The sequence below is a fragment of the Quercus suber genome, unplaced genomic scaffold (assembly GCF_002906115.3).
Source record: "Quercus suber isolate HL8 unplaced genomic scaffold, Cork oak 2.0 scaffold_292, whole genome shotgun sequence".
NCBI classification, from domain to species: Eukaryota; Viridiplantae; Streptophyta; class Magnoliopsida; order Fagales; family Fagaceae; genus Quercus; species Quercus suber.
In genome coordinates, this window is record NW_027069748.1 from 245,370 (window position 1) to 267,370 (window position 22,001).

Consider the following 22,001-nt stretch of genomic DNA (forward strand, 5'->3'; position numbering starts at 1 on the left):
AACATCAGATTTGATCAAGTAATCAAATCATTTGGTTTTGAACAAAATCTTGATGAACCATGTGTGTACAAAAGACATCAAGATAAAGTAGTAATATTCCTAGTGCTTTATGTTGATGATATTCTACTCATTGGAAATGATGTAGGGGTAATGTCATCTGTAAAGGTTTGGTTGTCAAGCCAATTTGATATGAAGGACTTGGGTGATGCTAACTTTATTCTAGGGATCAAGTTTTGGTGAGATCGCAAGAATAAGATGTTAGGCTTATCACAAGTTGGATATGTAGATAAGGTTCTAGAATGGTTTAGCATGCAAAACTCCAAGAAAGGATTACTTCCTTTCAGACATAGAGTTCTTCTGTCTGATGACCAAAGGCCTAAGACTCAAGAGGAAGTAAATATGATGAGACAAGTTCCTTATGCTTCTGCAGTAGGAAGTCTCATGTATGCCATGCTTTGTACTAGACCAGATATTTGTTATTTAGTAGGCATGGTTAGCCGATATCAATCAAATCCAGGACCAAAACATTGGCAAGCTGTAAAGCATATTCTCAAGTATCTACGGAGAACGAGAAATTATATGCTTGTTTACCATTATGAGGTTTTGATTCCCATTGGCTATACAGATTCAGATTTTCAATTGGATCTAGATTTCAGAAAATCCACACCAGGATGTGTTTTCACCTTAGGAGGTGGAGCCATAACTTGGAGGAGTGTCAAGCAATCTTGTATTGCAGACTCCACCATGGAAGCAAAATATGTTGCTACTTGTGAAGCAGCAAAGGAAGCTGTATGGCTCAAGAAATTCCTTTCTGACCTTAGTGTAATGAGAATGGAACAAGTTCCCATCACATTGTTTTGCGACAATAGTGGTGCAATTGCACAATCAAAAGATCCAAGGTATCACAAGAAAGGAAAGCACATTGAGAGAAAGTATCACATCATTAGAGACATTATTGCTCGTGGAGATGTGGTGATAGCAAAGATTGAAAGTGCAAATAATCTAGCAGATCCCTTTACCAAAGCCTTGCCTCAAAGGACCTTTGAGTCGCATTTAGAGGGAATAGGAGTTAGATTAATGCACAATAGTCTTTAGGGCAAGTGGGAGATTGTTGGGACTTGTGCCCTAGAATCCTATTGTATAATGCTATGTATTACATTATGTATGACATGATGCATGACTTAATATTACAATTAATAAAGTGGTTTTATTATTATCTGAAATAATGGTAACATGAATATTTGGACATTATCATATAGTCCATGAGATGCATAGTATGTGATTTATGTGATTTAGTCGCAGAAGATATAAGTCACAAGTTCTTTGTAAACTCAGAATTTAGTTCGTAGTCGGTGATGAAATTGAGCATTTCATCTGCGAAGACTATAACATATCAACTAAGATGATTTGTCTTGGTCATGGAAGTGGTGTCTTCTAGTTGATATGTTGATATGTTTTAAGAGTTAAAATATATTAAACAGGACCGCTGTGAGATTTATTATTCTTCTAATGACTGTCAATTGAATAATAAATCTCACGACTTTCATTTGCATAAACTCTTAATCATGAGAGAATAATGGACCTGATCATGAAGTGTAGGTTGCTTTGATATATCAGGAGTGAGATCTAAAGTAACGGTCAAAACCTCAGTATGTTAGGCAGCCACATTTAGTGTTGATGGAACATATATTCTCAAGATAGAATTCATAGTTTCTTAACGGAGATACAAAATATTCCCTTAAGATAAGTTTAATGGTTTTGTTATTCAGAGAGTTAGGCCTAACCACTTTAGTAAGACTAAATTATATATTTATGAAATTGGATTTCATAAATATATGATGAATAACTTAAAAGGATTAAATCGGGTACTCAAGGATTAAGATGTAGTAATTCACAAAGTGACAGTCTTCATTCATAACTTTGTGTTACTACAAATATTTTATGAAGGGGTTGCATGTACAATAAAGTCTTGTGATATAATTTATTAATAAGGCCTAGAGTGCAATTATATTTATATAGTGGTATTAAATATAATTAATGGTAACTTTGGACTTGTCAAGAGTTGACAAAAAAGCCCAATGCCCATTGGAGCTAGAGTCTTATTCGTTCCCTTTTGGTCCCACTACAAGCCACATACTAAAACCCAATTGGGAAGGCCTAAAAGTTTAACCCAATTAGGTAATCAGATATATAGAGAGAAACATACCGATTTTAAATAATATATGAATTGGTATGTATGTGAGTGTTGGACACTCTTCAATTCTCTCTAGAACAAATATATCTGATTAAGAGACCATATATCTTGGGTGTTAGTGGAATTGGAGTGAAGATTGAAAGTCTTCTCAAGAATTTATGAATTTTCGGTTTTGAATTTCACTGCTTCAAGGTACACAATCTTACTCTCTAATTCTGAAACTTATTTGGCACATGTTGACAATTGTGAATGAAGTGGATCCGTCAATTTAATTTTTCCGCTGCGTACATGTCTGTTTCCATCAGCATCTTCTCTATTGGTAGTACTTTTGTAGGTGCTCGATGTTCCATGAATGGTGTAATTTCTGTCCATCCAGCGTCTCTAAGTGGTAGGTGCCTTTCCTCTGCCATAACGAGATTCGGTAAGGTCCTTCCCAGTTGGGGCTGAGCTTCCCCTAGGCAAGGTCTCTAGTGGTACCCATGAGCTTCCTTAGAACAAGATCTTCAATCTGAAAATCTCTATGTTGGACCTAGGAATTATAGTGCTTGGCCATATGGTCCTGGTACTATGTGTGTCTTTGTTCACCCGTTGCCCTAACTTCGTCAATCAAATCAAGCTGTAGATGTATGGCCTCGTCATTCTTGCATTCATCATGATTATCCACCTTGTAACTTGTGAGTTTGACCTCTGCTAGAATGACTGCTTCGCTCTCGTATGTTAGTCGAAATGGTGTCTCTCCTATAGCGGTCCTTGTTGTTGTCCTGTACGCCCATAGTATGCTTGGTAGTTTTTCAGGCAATATACCCTTTGCCCCTTTGAGCCGAGTCTTGATGATTTTGAGTAAGGATCGGTTCGTGACTTCTACCTGTCCATTAGCTTGTGGGTGGGTGGCAGAGGAATAGTGATTTCTGATCCCTAACTGTGAGCAAAAGTCCCGGAAGGAGTCATTGTCAAATTTTTTTTTTCATTTTTTGAGACTAAGACTCTAGGAATCCTAAATTTGCATACGATGAACCTCCAAATAAAGCTTCACATGTTCTTCTCCATAATGGTGGCTAAGGCTTTAGCTTCCACCCATTTTGTGAAGTAGTCTATGCCCACTATTAGGAACTTCAGCTGTCGCACCGTTATTAGGAACAGCCCCGTGATGTCTAATCCCTACTGAGTGAACGGTCGTGGGGCTGTCATTGGGGTCAATTCTTCAGACGGCTGTCTAATGATATTGCTGAACCTTTAACACTTGTCACAGGCCTTGACATAAGTCTCAGCATCCTTTTACATAGTGGGCCAGTAGTACCCCGCTCGGACAAGTTTGTGTACCAATGACTGCAACCCTGAATGGTTTTCATAAATTCCCTCATGTACTTCTCTCATGACGTAGTCTGCTTCTTCAGGACCTAAACACCTTAGGTATGGGTAGGAGAAGCCTCTCTTGTTCCAGATGTCCTTCATCAAGCCGAATCATACTGCTTGGACCTTTAATTTTCTTGCGGCCTCCCTACCTTCTAGTAAGATGCCATTTTTTAAGTAAGAGACTAACGGTGTGGTCCAGTTGCTTTCAGAGCCTATCTCCTACACATTGACAGAATCTATTAGTGGAGAAAGTTGAACAAAAGAAAGTACATTATCAAGGGTGGTCAAGTGTTCTGCTGAAGCTCTTTGGCAAGGTGGTCGGCTTGCTCGTTCTCTCCTTTGGGGATTTGGATAACCTTGGCCTTTAGCTCGTCTACCCTTCTCCTTACTTGCTCAAGGTATTTCTTCATTCTTTCGCCCTTACACTCATAATCCCCATTCACTTGGTTAGTGACGACCTGAGAGTCGCAGTATAGAACCATGCTTGCAGCTCCTGCCGCTTTGGTGAGATCAAGTTCTACCACTAAAGTTTCGTACTCTACTTCATTGTTTGTGATAGGGAAGTCGAGGTGGACCATACATTCAATCTTATCTCTTTCAGGGGAAAAGAGCACGACACCTACTCCACTGGCCTGCTTGTTGGATAACCCGTCTATATGTATACTCTATTGAGGGTATTCATCTACCCCCTTGTCTTCCCCGTCAGTGAATTCTGCTATGAAGTCAGCGACGACCTATCCTTTGGTGGCGGTACAAGGGCGGTACTGGATGTCAAACTCACTCAACTCTATTACCCATAGTGCCAATTGACCAGCAGCTTCAGGGTTGCTCATTGCTCATCGTAAAGGCTTGTCAGTTTGGACGATCACAGTGTGGGCTTGAAAATACGGTTTGAGGTTGCGGGCTGCTATAACTAAAGTGAAGGCGAACTTTTACATGGGTGGATACCTTTCCTCTGCACCACAAAATGCCTAGTTGGTGTAGTATACAGGCTTTTGAATATTGTCTTCTTCTCTGACCAAAGTCGCGCTGATGACTACCAGGGAGACGGCCAAATAGAGGAAGAGCTTTTCCCCCAATTGCGAAGGACTTAGCAGTGGTGGGGAAGAAAGGTAAGCCTTTAGATCCTCGAACACTTGCTGACACTCGGCAGTCCACTCGAAAGACTTCTTCAGCGAAAGAAGGGTAAACACTTATTCGTTGCCCTTGATACGAACCTGTTTTAGGGCGGCTTTTTTTTTTTTTTTTTTTAACTCTACACTTCTTTCATGTTCTTTTGGGGGGCCATCTCTACTATGGCTTTGATTTTGTTTGGGTTGGCCTTGATACCTCTTTGAGACACCATAAAACCAAGGAATTTTCCCACTGTCACTCCAAATGCACACTTGCTTGGATTGAGCATTATGTTGTAGGAATGAAGGGTGCCGAAAGTTTCCACGAGATCCTTCAAATGATTCTCCTCTCTTTAAATTTTTACTAACATGTCATCAACATAGACCTGAACATTCCTTCCAATTTGGTTTGCAAACATCTTGTTCATGAGCCTTTGGTATGTCGCGCCCGCGTTCTTAATGCCAAACTACATCACTTTGTAACAAAAAAGACCTTGGCTAGTGACAAACGAAGTTTTCTTCTGGTTTGCTTTGTCCATCCAGATCTGATTATAACCTGAAAAGGCATCCATGAAGCTCAGTAGTTAGTGCTGAGCTGTAGAGTCTACCAGTACGTTGACTCGAGATAGAGGGTAGCTATCCTTGGGGCATGCTTTGTTTAGGTCTGTAAAGTCTACACACATCCTCCATTTCCCGTTGGTTTTCTTGACCATTACTATATTTGCTAGCCAATCGGGGTAATATACTTCTCTGATGAAGCCCACCTCTTGTAACTTGCCGACTTATTCTGCTATCGCCCGGTCCCATTCTTGGGCAAACACTCACTTCTCCTATCGGACGGGAGGAAAAGAGGGTGACGCATTTAGCTTGTGCACCATGACTGAAGGGTTGATTCCCGACATGTCTTCTTGACTCCAGGAAAACATGTCCTAGTTTTCCTTGAGGAAAGCTATGAGCGCTAGGCGAACCGCTAGGCTAGCAAGAGTGCCGATCCTTGTGGTTTTGTCTAATCTGGAGCTATCGAGGGGTATCTCCTCGAGCCTCTTTATGGGTTCCGCCCCCATCCGCTGTTCTTCTATGCTCATAGTCTGTAAATGATCGTCCATCTCTAGCATCGCAATATAGCATTTGCGAATAACTATTTGATCCCCTTACAATTCCCCTACTCCGTACTCAGTAAGGAATTTGATCATCAGGTGGTAGGTTGAAGTTACGGCCTTCCATGAGTTAAGGGTAGGTCATCCTATGATGGCGTTGTAGGCGAAGGAGCAATCGACAACAAGGAATGTAACATCCCTAGTGATTTGCTGAGGATAATCTCTAATTGTGATAGCCAATATGAGGGGGTATACTTTTTTTCCTCCAAACCCAACGAGTGTAGTGTTGGTTGGAATTAGACGTTCTTTGTTGATCTACATTTGTTGGAACGCTAGGTAGTAGAGAATGTCTGCGGAGCTTTCATTGTCAACCAAGACCCAGTATGTGTTATAGCCTCCTACCTAGATGCTAATGACGAGCGTGTCATCATACAGGTGGTGAAGACGTTGAGCATCTTCTTCCGAGAAACCAATAATGGGGTTGTCGACTCGTGGCATCTTTGGGACGACACTTGTTAGCTGAACGTTCTGAACCATTCTGAGGTAAGTCTTTTAAGCCATTTTAGACAAGTCGGTGGTTGTTGTACCAACCACAATCATCGTTATGTCTCTTAAGGGTGGTCTGGGACACTCACTGTCCCATCGGGGAGCCTACTTCTGAGGAGACGAATCTACTCTTTCCTTGCTGACGAATTTTTGTAACTTCTCTTGCTTGATGAGGGCTTCGATCTACTATTTCAAGCCATAGTAGTCGGCTATGTCATGACCGTGATCACGGTGGAAATGGCAGTCTTTGTCTCTAAACCGTTTGTTGGGATCTCCCTTCAGCTTTCCGGGAAAGGTCAAGGCTCCCTCGTCCTTGATTTGCATTAGGACTTGGTCGATTGGAACAGTCAGTGGAGTAAAGCTTGTGAATCTCCCTGCAGGGGGCTTGCCTTATCATCCCTTTGTTATCCAGTTTTTGCCATCTTCCACCCTCTATCCTGTCATGTATCTTCCTGCCTTTCTCTCTTCTTGGGTTTCTCCTCTCAGGCCAGAAGTGTGTCTTCAGCATTCATGTATTTGGTTGCCCTGTAAAGTACATCTGACATAGTCTTTGGGTTGTTCTTATATAGTGAAAATAGGACCCTTCTGTAGCCTATTTGTGAAAGCGGCTAAGATTATCTTGTCATTGGCTTTATTGATTGAAAGTGCTTCTTTGTTGAAGTAGGCTATATAAGACCGTAGTGTCTCATCCTCCTGTTGCTTAATCTCATCAGGCATGCAATAGACTTCTTGTACCTGTGCCCCCCGATGAAGTGTGAAGCGAACTGGGCGCTTAGCTCCTTGAAAGTGCTGATGGAGTTAGGCATCTAAGTGATCTAGGGGGTCTTTGGCTCTGTCGTAGCTATCTATCTTCGGCGAGAGGGGGAAGAAGTTGATAGATGTGATGAATGGCAAATCAGTTCGGTGGACTAAGTTGTCGAGGTCGCTAGACACTCGCTCTCTAAGGGCGTTCATTATAAAATCCATCTGTTCTTTCATCAACTGCATCTCTGCGACAATGTGAGGTAGAGCCGTATCCGTGGTGGACGGGCGGCTCATGTCCTGCCGTTCTGGTCTGCTCGGGGTGTTGCTACCTTCCGGCCCTTCTTGGTCTTTTCTCTCAGTGCTGGTGCCTTTTTAGTCCTCCACCTGAGTGTTGTGCCCTATGTTCTTTCGATTCAACTGCTCTTCCAAATCATGATTTTGCTTCATGAGGCGCTCCACGGCAGCGGCGAGAGTTTGAACTTGCCTTTCAAAGGTAGTTGTGCAGGGTTCTTCTCCTTGAATGTTGTTAGTGGTTGCCATTGAGCAAGTAAGTACCACGCAACTCTTGGTCCGGGAAGCGTTCGTATGGCTTATATGTTGCTAAGAATAGCGCAAAAGAAGTTTCCCACAGGCGGTGCCAACTGATGATGCCAAAAAATCACCAGTGAGCCACACAGTTCTCACACACTCGAAACAACACCTGCATAACCAAAAGAGGAGACCTAACAAAGGGCATCGGTGTGGTGCCAGCCAAATACCTTCCGAAGGTCAAGTTAGGACTCACAACTCTAGAATGCTAGAGCAGGGATAAATTATGTGTACCTTGGCTAATGAGGGTTTTGGGGTTTTTATAGTAGTAAAGGGTATACCTCCTTCTTGATTTAGAAGTCTTTTCCTTATAGGAGTCCTTATGAGTGTATTTTGCAGAATCATTTCCTTGTAGGGATCTTACTGAGTGTGGGGCACAAGATATTTGCTTATACACGCATACGTGGAGGCCAAGTTAAGGTCATCTCAAAACCGTCAACCTCATGCATCCCTTTCAACTTAATGGCGACAGATTTCCATCTTCCTCGAGTTTGCCTCATCAGCTTAAAATTGTAGACTCCTTACTATTGTCACCTGTCAATGGTCAAAAGTGAGACTGTTGGGTTTGTTTGGAGCATCGCTATATGCCTTTCCATCAATGAGTGTTTGTATTTACAATTTTATCCTTATCATCTATATACTTTGATCTTGATGTAACCGTATGTAATCAGAAACGGGTTTGTGCCAATGTAATATTTGCGCATTATTGAGACCGGCTCCACCATCATTAGTAATACTGCCTCTTCTCCGCTAAAAACCTTTTTTGCTTTTACTGGTGGTGTTAAAAAGCTATATCACTTTTTTTTAGAACCATCAAATACCAAAATGTGGCTACATTGGTACAACTAAAGTCATATTTTTTAGCTTTTTGGCTGTGCACTATAGCTCATATGTTAAAAAAAAAAAAAAATTATTAAATTGTTGTGTTTACACTATTTTTTAATTAAAAAAAAAAAATCTCTTTTGGTTGTGTTCACATTACTTTTTAATGAATTTTTTATATTATTTTACTCAAATAGCTAAAAATATGGATCCATTGATGTTGAGTGTGTTGTAAATTGAGAAGGTAAAATAAATAAAGTAGCTTTTTGTGGAGCCATATTACTAAATTTATGGCTCCACCAATGTGGATGCTCTAAGTGAGTCTATTTGTTGCTTTTTTCTTATTAATTCTTTCAAAGGACACAGTTTTGTCATGACTATAGGAAGTCAATTCCAACAACACACTTTCCACTGCGTCTCTCTTTTTTTGCTCACCATCACCATATTTGCTTAGAACTTTAGTGGCACTGGTTATCTGAAAAAAGTTTGGTAATGTTGTTCTAGTAACGCTGTATAAATTTTTTGGAAATACGTGTGGGTGAAAAGGTGTTGTGAAAATATTCGTTGTGTTGTTTAAACAACGAAAACTGTTGTTTAAATACCCCACCAAACACCTCTGAAAATATCAAAAATTCAGGGTCGGCTTAACAAAATTTTCCTATAATTCTTATACATCTCCTTACAATTCCTATCCATGATCTCCATTATGAACCACTTACTAACACTCAGGGTCCGTGATAGCAGTGTTTAAGTATTGTTGTTTAGTTTTTAATATTGTGAAAATACATGATTGAGTGTTATAGAAATACATGTCAGAGGTGCTTTTATTGTTTAAACACTGAAAACTATTATTTAAACAACAATACCAAACAATTCCTTAATTACTAATTTCAATTTCAAGCTATGGCCCAATTACTTGGGTAGAGTAGACTCGATCCACTCCTCAATATTGCAATCTTGACTACTTTGATGAAGTTGCACCGTGTAGATGACAAGAAAGGATGGAATTTGTGCATATAGTGAAGTCATTATAATGTTAATTTTTATACCATCGAGAAATAAATAACGTGGAAGAATAAATATATGCAATTAAAAAATAAAATTTATTTTTCCGGAAATTTCTTTGGAGGCCATGGTTATTCTATTATTTGGTAAATGATTATTTATTTATTTATTTATTTTGGGTGATATGGGTTATTATGCACATTCTAACGGAGATTCTGGCATTTTATCCTTTTTTTTTTTTTTTTTTTTTAAATTTGGCCCCCTATTTCCAAACTATATAGGGGCGTACCCCTGTTTTGACACTCGATTACCTTAAAATCGAGTTTCAATTAAATACTCGATTTGTAGAAAATCGAGTTATGCCCGATCAAACTTTAAAAAAAAAAAAAAAAAGTTGTTTTTTTAGTGTGATCGCCCCATACTAGGTTCAGTGAGCCTTATAGTGGCGTTTTTAAGCCCTATAGTGACGTTTTTCTGCTTCTTTTTTTTTTTAGTGTGATCGCCGCATACCAGGTTCAGTGAGCCTTATGGTAGCGTTTTTAAGCCCTATAGTGACGTTTTTAAGCCCTATAGTGGCATTTTTTTGCATTTTTTTATTTTTAATGTGATCGCCCAATACCAGTTCAAGAAGCCCTATAGTAGCGTTTTTAAGCCCTAGAGTGGCATTTTAGAACTCGAGCTCTATAAACTCAAGTTCCATGCAATTTTGTTTTGTTTTGTTTTTGTTTTTGTTTTTGTTTTTTTAAAGTTTGATTGGGCATAACTCGATTTTAAACCAATCGAGTTTCGAAATAGGAGCACGCACCTAAATAGTTTAGAAACAGGGGCATATTGTCAATTTTTTTAAAAAAAATAAGGGTAAAATGCCAGAATCCCCCATTCTAACACTGTCATCTTGTCGATGTTATGGGTGAAGAATACGTTTTTAGCTAACATAATCTCTCTCCTTTTTTCTTTTTCTTTTTCCTTTTTTTTTTTTTTTTTTTTTTTGTTTTTGTTTTTGTGCATGGTGGCAAAATATTGATAACAATTTAGATTGGCTCAAGCTTTTAGCTTTCGGTCCCCCCAAAAAAAGGATGAAATTATGAAATTGGTGGAAGATGCAGAACAAAAAGTCTATTTTTGGGTTCTTAAGGTGCTGGTTGCAGGGCTTGCAATCAAGCAAGCAATTGTACTTTGACTCGTGAGTTTAAAGGCTTTTCTTTTTATTAATTATTATTAAATTTGAAAATTTGAAAATTCGAAAATTTTGCATTTAAAATTATTCCCAACGAAATAAAGATCATCTATCATGAGCCTTTTGACTCAAGAATAATTTCCAACTACCACCGGCAATGGTGGTGTTATGGCATTAAGCTTAACCCCCACGTTGGTTTTGGTGGCTGGTATGTCTCGGCAATGGTGGTGTTTGGGATTACTTTCACATAATCAACCTGAAGTCAACTAGTGCATGGGATAGGATTGAGATAAGTTATAACTCAACTAGTTCCCCTATTCATCAAGCTTAGTCACAATGAGTATTGTTCTATTATATATGGTCACACCCAGGTAGGGATGCCACCTCTAGTCACCCGTTTTAACTTTTTTTCAATTATTATTATTATTTTGGGAAAATTATATCTTACCCACTTGAAGTTTGGCTGAAATTTAAGTTACCTACCTGTAGTTTAAAATTTGACATTTTACCTATCTAAGGTTTGGAGGAAAGAAACATAAAAGTGAAGCAAAATCACATATATAGTCATGTTTTTAACATATGTGGGTTAAAGAAATCTAACTGAACTAACCTTAGGTGGGTAAAGTGTCAAATTTGCCCTATTATTTTTTTAAATAAAAAATTGGTGCTTCCAACTCTCTTCATAGGGGAGAGTTTGATTTCAATTCTTGTTAATAAACTTTAGTTTAACTAGCAGTGCATACACACACATAGGGCTGTCCAAGCAACCTGGAAACCCGGCCAAACTGACCAAGTAGACTAGAACTGACTCATGATGGCCGAATCTGACACCTCCAGAGGTTAGTGATGGGTCTTAACCCTTAGAATTTGACACTGATGAGTTGAGTGGTGGGTTTTGGCCTCTAAAACTTGAGCCACCTGACCCAACTGATAAACACTAAAAATAAGGCCGAAATCACCTAGATCCAGCAACGATCTGGCACTTCTCAGCTCCGATTTGGCCACATTTGTTCTCCCTTCACTTAGATCCAATGGTATTTGCTCAGATCCACTCAAATTTGACCAAGATCTACTCTCTTCCTTTGTTTAGATTTGCTCAAATCCGGCAATATTTGGTTAGATTTGCCTCAAATTTCAAATCTGACTATACTTGCTTAGATTAGGCCCTAATCTACTCAAATCCAATGAAATTTAGTTAGATTTGGTTGGCCTTCACTCAAATCGAAGAGGATAGATCTTCTCCTCTGCCTGCCATCGCTCATCATGGGACTCGATTGAACTAACCGCTCTCTCTCTTGAGCCCAGCTGACTTGACTGTGGTGGTCAGCAGTCGGTTGCAAGTTTGTTCTTGTTCCACCCAACTTGAGCACGTTGAGTCTGGGTTAAGGCCAAAACTAACCAGGAACACACATATTTTTTAAAGTAAATTAAATTTCTAAAATAGAAAATACAAATTAATAATATAATTCTATGAAGAAAATTTCATTCATAAACGCATAAGTTTTATTTTACCACTTTACTTTTTTAGGTAAATTAATTTTTGTAATAGAGTGTAATAACAATAATTTCAGAAAGTAATAATAATATATTTGTATAAACAACATTTTATTCATAAACATTTATTGTATCATAAACCTACTTTACTTAACTAATGATTTGAAAATCATTTGTTTCCCTTAAAAAATAAAAAAGGAAAATGAAAATTTTTGTGCTTCTAATTTTAGAATGTTTGATTTCTGTGAAAGAAAAAAAAAAGGAAAAATAACCTAGGTATATATAGAATGTTATGCATTTAATTTACTATTTTGTAATCGTCTTTATTAGGATTTTAGACACTATACCGTGCAAGTTAGATTGTAAACTCGTATGAAAAAGTGTATGAGATATCTCATAGTACATTTTGATGAAAAAGCTCAAGAATGATAAAAATGAAAGCTTTAACATCATAAAGTCGAGAGAAAAAGAAAGTAGTGCAAGGAAAGTAAAGATAACAATAAGATGTACGTGGAAAACCCTTTGAAAGGGATGAAAAACCACAGATGAGTAAGAGTGAATGTCCTTACTCTTTCAAGCTCTCTATTATATGAAAAATGTAGGTTTTCCTTGTACAGTGACGATGTTCTTACTAAAAGGGATGCCTTTTCTCTACCTCACTTCCTTACAAACTTTCTACTCTTTTCTCTAATGTTCTATCCTGGTTCTTGCTACCCTAATAGTCCAGCAATATGTTCCTCTCATAGTTTGAAAAATTTTTCTAGGTACAAAAGATAGATGTCAAACCGTGATTCCCCCCTTTGAAAGAGATGAAAAACCACAGGTGAGTAAGAGTGAATGTCCCTTACTTTTTCAAGCTCTCTATTATATGAAAAATGGAGGTTTCCCTTGTACAGTGACGATGTTCTTACTAAAAGGGAGGCCTTTTCTCTACCTCACTTCCTTACAAACTTTCTACTCTTTTCTCTAATGTTCTATCCTGGTTCTTGCCCTAATAGTCTAGCAACATGTTCCTCTTATAGTCTAAGGAATTTTCTAGGTACAAAAGACAGATGTCAAACCGTGATTCCTCCATTTGAACCCTAATACAACTGTTGTACTATGTAGTGGCTGGAGGAGAAAGATTAAGCACGCCGAGGTCAATGTAGCGACGTGAAAAGTGACCCTGTCACTACGTGAGGAGCAATCTTTGGACAAATAAAGGGACATCAGGGGCATTGAGAGTTATTCACATGTCCCCAATAGTGGTCCAGCACAAGCATAACCAATGAAAGGGAGGGATTTTATAACCTCTGACCAAAGAGTGTCACTATCTCCCTTTTGTGAGTGCTAGGTGTCCATGTCAGGTGCAAATCTCACTCTTCCCTAAGATGGTCACGCCTTTGGCACGGACCAAAGGTCTTTTCCCACAGCCAACATTTCCTCTCCTTTGCTCACAGCCATTCCATGTGTAGGGTCTGTATCCAGCCACATCAGCAGTCCCACATGCCTTGGCTGGTGTACTGTACAAATGCCGATTATCAAAAAATTAATCAACTTTTAACCAATTAATTAATTAATTATGCTCTTGATTAAATTGTAACAAATCACATAAGCACATAAACACAAAAAATGATGACCCAAAAAAACCAATGAAACTACCAGTTTCACATTTAAAAAAAAAAAAATCTAAGGAGGATTTAACTTAAACAATTCTCAAGACAACATATCCATTTGAAATAGAATTGAAGTTCGTACAATAAACTTAACCCTAAATCTACTTCTACCTTATGTAGAACTTTGTAGCATGACTACACACAACTCTTCATCCTTAGACTTTTCTATTATGGACTGTTGCACACAAACTCACCTGTTTGTGACTCTAAGATCTCCGTTCAAAGATTTGATCAACAACTGTGGTTAATTGACTGTAGCAATTTTGCTTTATAATTGGATATGGTGTTTACATGTAGTCTCTAGCTAGTTGAAACTTCAACAGAGTTTGGAAAAATCCAAATTTGTGTACCCTCATCTCTTGTATATCCAAAAGCGTGCTCTAGGGTTTGTATCTATATGTACTTAAGTTCCACCAAAAGACTAAATTAAATGGCTGTAAAAATCTACTGAGAATCCATTCTACAAAAATATCGATCTATCGAGAAGTGCATTTCGAACGGTCGAAATAAGTGGATTTCAATCTGTTAAGCTACAGTCAAAATGCAGTCTTCTAGTAGTCTATTTTCTTCATTCTTGAGTTTTCATCTGCTTTGAACTTGATTTTTCTTAATTCAACATTAATCAACTAAACAAACTAAGTTATAAAAGTTTACATTTGCTCATGATTACCAATCTAAAAATATAGACTCTACTGTCATGTAATTTAATTTACACTTCTTAGTACTTCTAAGGAAGATATCCAAAGATTGAATCATCTCTAGCCTTTGTTGTACCTATTAAACTATAATATATAAATAAATCATAGTTAGGTAGCTGCTGGCAAACGACTTGAGTGAATGGGCAAGATACAATTTAGTGCGGGTTGCTTATTGATTAAATCTATTTCTTAAGAGTTCGTAATTGGGTAGGTAACTATTTCATAGGAGTTGTAATAGGAATCATATAAGAGAAATGACATGATTATTAAAATAAAAAATAAAAGGAGAGAGAAATGACTGTAGGAGGTGAAAAATTAATTATACCAATTACAATATGCCAAGTCAAAATTTAGTGAAAAAAATTCAAATTTATGTGTCATTTAATTAATTAAATCAAATGATGACATGTGTCATCTAATATTATATGACATCGGCAAATTAAAATTTGCCACATTTTGTTTGGCCCCACAAAGTAAAGATAAATTTCATATTCGTAATTGATGGATAATTATCTTTATTAAAATAAATAAATAAAATAGAGATAATTATCTACAAGTAACCTTGTTGATTATTATCTTTATCAAAATAGAATATTTATCACAATAGATAGATAGAGATAATTATCTATAAGCAAAATTTGGGCCAATTAGAATCTACAACTTATCTTCAAGGAGATCAATACAGAGTGGGACTTTTCCTCTGAAACTATTATAAATAAACGACATGCCTCTCATTTTTGGACAGAAGTTTTCAAGACACCAAAGCTCTAGAGAAATTCTATCTCAAGAAAGAACGAAGAACATTCAAAGAAATTCAATTGAATCATTCTTCCAAGACTTGAAGTTCTATTGGAATCAAGTTTAAGAGCCTCCATAAACTTCAAAAAGTTCTAAATCATTGAAGTTCAACAAATCAAGTCTTTAAAGCCCCGAAGAACTTCAACCCAAAATCCTTTAAATTGAAAGAATCTTCGAAGAACTTGAAGAACATTCGAAGGACTTGAAGAACATTCGAAGAACTTAAAGAACAACAAATTTCTAACAAGCTTAAAGCCAGAAATTCGTTGCGAAAATTGATCGATCAATCTTCCAACCAAAGTGAAGAAAATTTTGTGTTTGAGTCAAGATTACAAAGAAGATGGAATTGAAGGGTCACTTTTTTTATAAAATGGTCGAAAACATAGAATTGTATTCACTATTCAATTAGTACAAATTATATTTGTGAAGCACTTTTCAATTGTTTGATTTTCAAAGTTGAGAAATTTTGTGTTTACAATGATATGTCAATAATAGTTTCACAACAAATTATAAGTGGTAGGTTATTATTAGTTTTTAATAGTGGCAAAAATGTAATTTCAATGGTGAGTTCAAATTAAAATATTAACAACTTACCACCTAAGATTTATTGTGAAAGTATTGTGAAAATGTTGTGGGCATATCACTTTTTATCAAATAATAATCCTATTACTTATTGGACTCTACTACTAACATTATATTTTTACTTATCAAAAACAACTTATTACAACGATAATTGTAAATATGTTGTGTCTCTAAACTTATTTTCTAAAATATGTCATATAGTAAAAGAAATTGAATCAAGATGAGTTGTATATACTTATCTCTCACTCACTCGAGCCTGTTTGGTTAGGGTGTTTGAACAACAATTTTCAGTGTTTAAACACTGAAAACTATGGGCCAAAAAAAAAATACAATGCGTTTGGTAAGGATGTTTTTTACTGGAGTGTTTAAGTTATGTTGCTAATTTTAAGGTGTCTAGTTTTTAGTTTTCAGGCAACGTTACTTGCACTTTTATAAATATGTTGAAAACTATAGGGCCCACTTGCTGTGACAAAACATAAACTAACTTCTCTCTCCTCAAATAAAAAAAATATTAAATTGTACTATGCTAGTCAACTTTTTAAAAATAAAACATGCACATATCAAACACACAATTATGTTTTTCACACACTAAAACATGTTATTTGAATATGATATCAAACACATTTTTTGTTTTATGAATACTGCAAATACATATTTTCACAACACTTTTTAAATCATAATTTTTATATCATTTTAAAAAACGACGCTAAAAATACTTCAACTAATAATCCCTCTGAAAAAGTGTTTCACTGATGCGGTTGTCCTTGTGTATTTTAGGAATATCTAGGAAACTCTTCTAAAAGTGAATCACTTTCGCACCATTTCGAAGCACAACTTGGATGTGTCTTATATATATATATATATATCCACTTGCAAACAGCATTTGCAGTACTTCTGCATTTTTCAGGGCTAAGCTAAAATCACATGATGTACAACACACTTCTCGTCCAAAACGATAAAAGAAAGAAATAGAATACAATAATGAATAAATGAAGTCTTCAAATCAGAAGGACAGGAACTATCCCATCGGAGAGACTGTTCCAATACCTAATTACATTGCTGGGGCATAAACAGATGGACATGATGAACCACTCAGGACATGCCACGCACCTTGTTCTAGTACTCTAAACAGCCATGATCATTTCTGAAACTCTTTTCTTCTCCACCCACTTTGGAATTCCAACACCTGTGACTTCTTCAAAGGGAGAGAGAGAGATTAGTTTTGTATTGGGGTCGTTGTGGACCTGTGGTCATGATTAACATACGTGATGGTTCATGCAAAAAACAGTGTGGGTTTGACGTAGAGAGGAATTTTTGGCAGACTTCCTTTGATATATCTAAATCGCTCAATCAAATCTGACTATAGTACAAACACTGTTCTCACCAGTGTGCACGTAAATAATCTGCACCACTCAAATCCAAGTTGACTCTGTCAGTAACCACTCCTGTCTCATATATTTCCAAATGATCAAGGGAGAGGAACAGTGGTTATTATTTGTAGTACTCAATTTCTAAACAATTGCTCATGGTCTTGGAACATCAATTACTTTCCCCTTTGGGTTTTGTTATCTGATTCGTGCAACCAAAATGCGTTTTCAATGGTTGCAACTTTCAACTAGAAATGAGATCAAACAGCGCCTAGTTTGCATGGAAGAGTTATTATTTTCTTGTAATTTCTGAAATTAAGAGCATTCAAAGTAATGAAACTAAAAATATAATTATTTAACTCTACTAAAAGTTACTTCATTTATTTTACTTATACATATGCTGCAACAATAGATCTATTTTAACTTTCAACACAATAAAATAATATAAATATCACAATAAAATAATATATCTACTATAATAAAATAATATATCCACTCTAATAAAATAATACATACTACAATGAAAAAAACACCACAAACGGCACAATCCACAACCACTATCAAAAAACAACTACCCACATCCACCCAACAACAACTAGTAAGCCAAGACCACCCACAACCACTGCAAAAAATCCAATAGATTTGAGGTTGATTTTCAGACCAAGAGTGTTGAGCTAGCACCCCAAACCACCATAAAAACCACCATCTGAGCTTGATTGAGAGAGAGAAGACCAGCCATCATTGAGCACCCCAAACCACCATCAAACCCACCATTTGAGCTTGATTGAGAGAGAGAAGACCAGCTATCTCCATCGCCATCGCCGAGCACCCCAGACCACCATCAAACCCACCATCTGAGCTTGATCGAGAGAGAGAAGACCAGCCATCGCCATTGCCATCGCCGACCCACTAACCACGCCATCCATGAAACCCACCGACCCATGCCATCGCCGACCATGCCATCCACGAACCACCGACTCATGCCATCACCGATCACGCGAAAAGAAGAGAGAAAAGATAGCGAAGAGATAAAGAAGGAAGAGAAAGGGTTGAGACTCTTGAGTCTGACAGAAAGAAAGAGAAGAAAGAGAGAGAGAAAAAGAATATTTTAATGGAAAAGAGAGAGAAAACTTAAATAATTTTTTTTTTTTAAGCTTTGCTTTACAGTGCATATCTATAGATGGATGTGCACTGAAGCTAATAGGTAAAATTATGCTTTTGCCTCCACTAAGCAGCATAGTTTTTAGGGGTTTGAGGAGCTAAAAATACCAATATAGCATTTTAGCACTACTAATGTGGATGCTTTAAGAGCATTAGCATTCGGGATGTGAAAAAGTTTTTATTTTACATAACTCAAAACCTAGGGTGGCACCACCTTAAGGCCAGGATGGTCTCAGGACCACCTTGACTTGAATATATATATATATATATTTAATATTTAAAATTTTTTATTTGTCTACTCTTCAAAAAAAAAAAAAAAATACCCTCAGTTTTTTTTATGCTAATAAAATTAAATTTTACTGAATAATTTGTTTTACATTCATTGGATGAATAATTGCTTGGTTGTGTATATTGAAAGAGATATATCTTATAGCATTGATAATGAGACTAATATGCACACATTTCAAAATATAAAAACTCGTAAAAAAAATTGTAAATTTTATATATTTGTGTGTTTTTTTTTTATTATTGTTATTGTCAATATATGAATTTATCTTTTTATTAGATTGTATAATTTATATTTCTTAAGGAATGCCCTGAGAAAAATTCTAGAGCCGTCACTGTCAAAACTTACTTTATCTATTATACCATCTCATTTTACAACTCACCTAACATCTCAATTTTTATTTTTACCTACAACTCATTAAAATAATACAATCCAATCAATTCTCTCTCTCATTTTTCTATTTTTTTTATTCTCTCTCTTCCTTTTTGTCTCTTTTTTTTTTTGAACTCTGCTATTGCCTACCCGAGAGTCTTCCTCTCCTCTCTATGCTCCAGCAACCAAACCCATCTACACCACAAGTCTAGCAACCAAATCCATCCCTACCAATATCAACTAATTAAATCTATACCAAAATCAATAAGAAACTTGACCCAAAATAAACATAGCAAAATCCCAACAAACCCATTCCAAAATCACCCAAAACCAAAAAAGAAAAAGAAAAAAACAATACAACAAACCCAAATAACCCAAAACCACCAAACCTATCGTTGCCGCACCACCACAACAAACCCAACGCTTCCAACAACGACTGTGAAACTAACACTCAACTACCATTGAAACACCAAAATCAATCACAAAACCAACCACCGATCCACACCACCGAAACACAAACCAGCCTCAACCGTTTCAACCCAGCCCCAACTGATTCAAGCCACACCTCCACCACTCTCCATACCGACCACCACCGAGAAACCCAAAATTTTCAAACGAAACCCAAAATTAAACCAACAACCCTTGAATCTTCAGTGTGGGGATAGAGCAATATAGTGAAGAGGGAAAAAAAAGTAGAGGGAAAGAGAGTGATTGGAGCGGCATGGGTAGTGGAGCTTCTATAGTTGAGATAGAGAGAGCGAGAAGCGTGACTGAAGAGAATGAGTAAGAAAAAGAGAGTGTAGTTTGTATCGTGTAGAGTGGATGAGGAGAGAGGGTGTAGATACTTTCTATTAAAATAATAATATTATTTTTACAACCAAGTGAAAAGTAGGTTCTATATATATGAACCCACTGTTCACAGGTTGCAAAAATTTTTAAGAACCCATACTCAGATGGTGGGCAACTTTTGAGGATTTGGATGCAAAATAGCAACTGGGGTTGTTTACACCCCCAATGTGCTCTAATAAACTAATAAACCCTATCTCAACTATTTTCATATTGTAGACGGTTCAGATGAATTCTTGTACACGTCTAATGTATGGTATATGAGACAAATTTAGGTGACAGTATCGCTATACACTTATGACATGACAATTTAGATGCATCTTGCATGATTTTTCTTCTATTTTTAACTTGTTAGGCTTTTAACTGATCCTAGCAAGGAATAGCTAGACCTATAACAGTTGGCATCACTTTCTTTTTTGCTAAAAGTTAGCATCACCTATCTTCTAGCTAGCTAAAGTGTAATATAGCTAGCCATATGTAAGAACATTAATTAGAGCATTCATATTTGGTTTATAAAGTTTGGCAGAATTTTACTATAAAATATTTTTTTACTTTAACCATCCATTTTAATAATAGACCTTACATTAGCAAAAAAAATTTAAAAAAATAAACTTTAGAACACACCTTTTATTTTGTAATACTGCTCATCAAAATAATACTATATATATATATATATATATGTATATGTATATTCTGCTGGGATGCTGCTTGGCAGGGGCGGAGCCACGTAGTGGCCTGTGGGGCCCCGGCCCCTGCCAAAAAAAAAAAAAAAAATCTATTAGAGTATGTAGAAAAAAAAATTGGGCCCCAATATTGGACAGCTAACCCCATGCCCAATTCTCAACTATTCTCCCAAACCCAGTTCAAATATTCTCTAAGCAAGCTTTGTTTTAGGCCTTATCACCTTATGTACTCCAAATAAAACAAGTTGGTCTGCTTAAGTCCAAACACTAAAAACAAAACTTCACTTTCTCTTCGTCTCAAAAAATCACCCCACTGACCCATGGACTCCCTTTCTTTACTTCTTATTCTTTTGTTTTGTCTTCTTTGATACACTTTCATTTACGCTGGTACCGTTGTCTACCTACCAGCCCCCAAAACTCCAGTCCTTTGTACTCACAGTTCGAAAAAAAAAAAAAAAATCCTGACCAATTTTTTCTTTCTTCATCATTTTAGTTTTGAAATTTGGTGACTACTTGGTGACTGATGAGTTTTTTCTCTTTCTTAAGCATTAGACATTTATTTCTTTTTAGTGTCTTTTTTTTTTTTTTTTTTTTCTTAACTATCTACACCTAAATATTCACATGTTCTTTATATTTTCATAAATTTTTAGAGAAATACATGATTGAAGGTATGGGGAGATTGTTTGTGATGAGTCTTGAAGGGAAGGTCTGAAGTTAGAGGCAATCAGGCAGAGGCAGTAGGCATCGCCACACGAGTGACCCATCTTTGCAATTTGTGAAGACAAAGTTTCTAAGGTAAAATTGTTTTGATTTATTACCTATTTTTTATTAGTTAGATATCATGTGGCTGTGGGTGTTGTTAAATAGTTTGGTTTATACTGTGTACCAATACTTGTGTATTTAATTTTTGTTTTTATTTGAGGGGTTATTATTAATTAAAGTTGTATTAAAAATGAGTTGTATGTTTAAATTATAATGGAAATTTTGTTTTTTCTTGAGTATGAACAACATCCATATAACTAAGTAAAAATTTCTAATTAAAATTTTACTTTTTAAACTTCTTTTCAGGTTAATTTTTGAGTCATATTCTTAAAGCTAAAAAAATTATGAGCAAACGAAAAACAATTGATGCATTCTTTAAGAAAAAAGATGTTAGCAATTCAGAAATTAGGACACTTGTGACTATAGAAATAAATGTTGATACTTCAATGCCTGATAAACACCCTGACCTCTCCAAATGTTCAAGAATTCAATTTGAAGAGGTAGATCGTGATTCAGGATCACGTAAACAAATATGTAAATTCTCTATCAACAAACAAGATGAAATCCGACGAGCTTATATCAAAGAAGGTCCATATCAAACTAAAAATATAAACTATCCATACAACGATGATACTCATTGTCGTCGATTTCAACGTTCA

General features: G+C 36.5%; 1 protein-coding gene across 1 annotated transcript; it reads left to right on the plus strand.

The window, feature by feature from the left end:
• Positions 1 to 255: 255 nt before the first annotated feature.
• LOC136071178 (secreted RxLR effector protein 161-like) lies at positions 256 to 6,275 on the plus strand. The gene is made up of 2 exons (XM_065782160.1): positions 256 to 822; positions 6,093 to 6,275. Exons 1-2 carry the CDS (start codon positions 256 to 258, stop codon positions 6,273 to 6,275), a joined length of 750 nt encoding a protein of 249 aa, XP_065638232.1.
• Positions 6,276 to 22,001: the final 15,726 nt, after the last annotated feature.

Bases quoted from the DNA above. Each gene is read 5' to 3' on its own strand.
- LOC136071178 (XM_065782160.1), top strand. From the start codon at position 256: ATGTTAGGCTTATCACAAGTTGGATATGTAGATAAGGTTCTAGAATGG. The intron at 823-6,092 runs GTAATGAGAATG...TTGGAACGCTAG, and splicing joins AATTCCTTTCTGACCTTAGT to GTAGTAGAGAATGTCTGCGG.